At 39.8% G+C, this 1,732-nt stretch overlaps 1 protein-coding gene across 2 annotated transcripts in view; it reads right to left on the reverse strand.

The window, feature by feature from the left end:
* Positions 1–818: 818 nt before the first annotated feature.
* CCSER2 (coiled-coil serine-rich protein 2) overlaps positions 819–1,732 on the reverse strand; it is a 74,859-nt gene continuing 73,945 nt past the window's right edge. For both annotated transcript variants that reach the window (XM_010567885.1, XM_010567884.1), the window contains exon 11: positions 819–1,363. In XM_010567885.1, the coding sequence (XP_010566187.1) occupies positions 837–1,363 (527 nt within the window). In that variant the 3' untranslated portion in view covers positions 819–836. The remainder of the gene's footprint in view (positions 1,364–1,732) is intronic.

Here is a 1,732-nt window from a genome sequence, read left to right on the forward strand (position 1 = left end):
TGTTATGGACCCCTTATTCCCAGAGGCTCCCTACTTACCAATTCGTAAGAGCCTATATTAGAAGGTTTTGCACAAGTATCCTTAGCACTGCATTTCAAGACTCTACCCGGTAATGTGTCTATTCAACACAATAAAAACATACCACAATCTTTTAACAAATGATGATGCTTAAGAGAGAAGATTCGTTTCACCCTGTGAAATCTGCTTATTGTCTGTGAACAGTGAAAATGGGATAAAGAAAGAACAGAGCAACTTCAGATTACAGCAAAACAAAACAACACAACCCACCCAACCCATCAGATTAAATAACATTAAATATGTCAGTCTTGAGATAATGATAAATACAAGGATTTTTGCATAGGCCTCTGGAATACAGAGTCAGAATTATGGCCAATAAAACATCTGCTAGTAAGTCTAGTTTTCCACCACTCTAACCTAACGAGTACTCAGAACCAAGAAGTTAAACCGAATTGTAATTTCATTGTCTAATAACTCAAATAAACAGAGGTAAGAAATGATTTCTGCAATCCTGAAATACATAGTGCAGCATTCGTGGTCACCACAGACTTCAGTATTTGCTTAATTACCAAGATCACCAGGCAACACAATCTTTAATACAGACCTACGATATAATAAAACACTCTCAAGAGAAGCTGCACAGCTCATAACATGAGCCTCAGAACATCACAGGATGGAGTATGCAAAGACTAAAGAAAGATGCTATTTTAATAATTCACTCAGGATTTGCAGGCTGTAGATAAAGCAGCCTCAAAGGAAGTCAAAACATAGGAAGTAGTTTAATGTATGGCATCATTCAATGAGATGTAGGTACGTTCTCAGTGTGTCTTTGGTTTAGGGAGGCGGGAATGCCGATTAGAGGGCAAACTATCCCCAGAATGCAAACTGGTATTCTGTGTCTGCACATTTTCCTTTCTCTGTAATGGTGGCTTTGGGATGTTAGTCTTCAAACAGGTGTTTTGAGACTCTGGAGATACTGGTGTGGGTTTTTGACTGCTCACTTGCTTATATTTAGCAAAGGACATACTTGGTGGACGAAGTTTAGACACTTTCTGACTCTGTTTACCCCTTAGGTTATCCTGACCAGATGTTGGCTGTAGCCGAGTCGAACTACTTAATGGTAGAAGCTCACGTTCCTTGGAAGCAGCGGAATGATTTGCAGATCGTGCGAGAACGGCCATTGTAGGAGGCACTAAAGCATTTGGGGGCTTTGCAATTCTTAAAGTCTTTGGCCGAGAAGCCTGATTTGTGAATGAAGGTTGACCTTTCACAGCTAATTCAGTCTGCACCCCTCTAGCATCAGCTCGTGTAGAGGTCTGAAAACAGGAACGAGATGGTAATGTACCTTCTTTATTAATAGCCACCTCTCCAGGGTCTTCAGTATTTTGATTTTTCAAATTTTCCAAATATGATGCATTCTCATCTTTTATGTTTAACTGTATGCTCATTAAAGAGTTTACATCATTCAGGCTATTTGTGAGAGACACATCTGCAGCGTTTTGATTCTGATGATTGCTATTTTCATGCAGACCATGTTTAGGATATTCACTGTGGGCCTCGATATGTGGCATTTTTATTAGTTTTCCCTGGGCGAGGTCTGTGGAACTGGGAAGGCTGCTGGAAGGCTGTAGTACTTGAGGCTGTTAAAGAGAAAACAATACAATAATATATTAAGCAAAGAAAACACCAAATAACACTCTGAATCCAACGTGCG

The sequence above is a fragment of the Haliaeetus leucocephalus genome, unplaced genomic scaffold (genome assembly GCF_000737465.1).
Source record: "Haliaeetus leucocephalus isolate CR32 unplaced genomic scaffold, Haliaeetus_leucocephalus-4.0 Scaffold229, whole genome shotgun sequence".
NCBI classification, from domain to species: Eukaryota; Metazoa; Chordata; class Aves; order Accipitriformes; family Accipitridae; genus Haliaeetus; species Haliaeetus leucocephalus.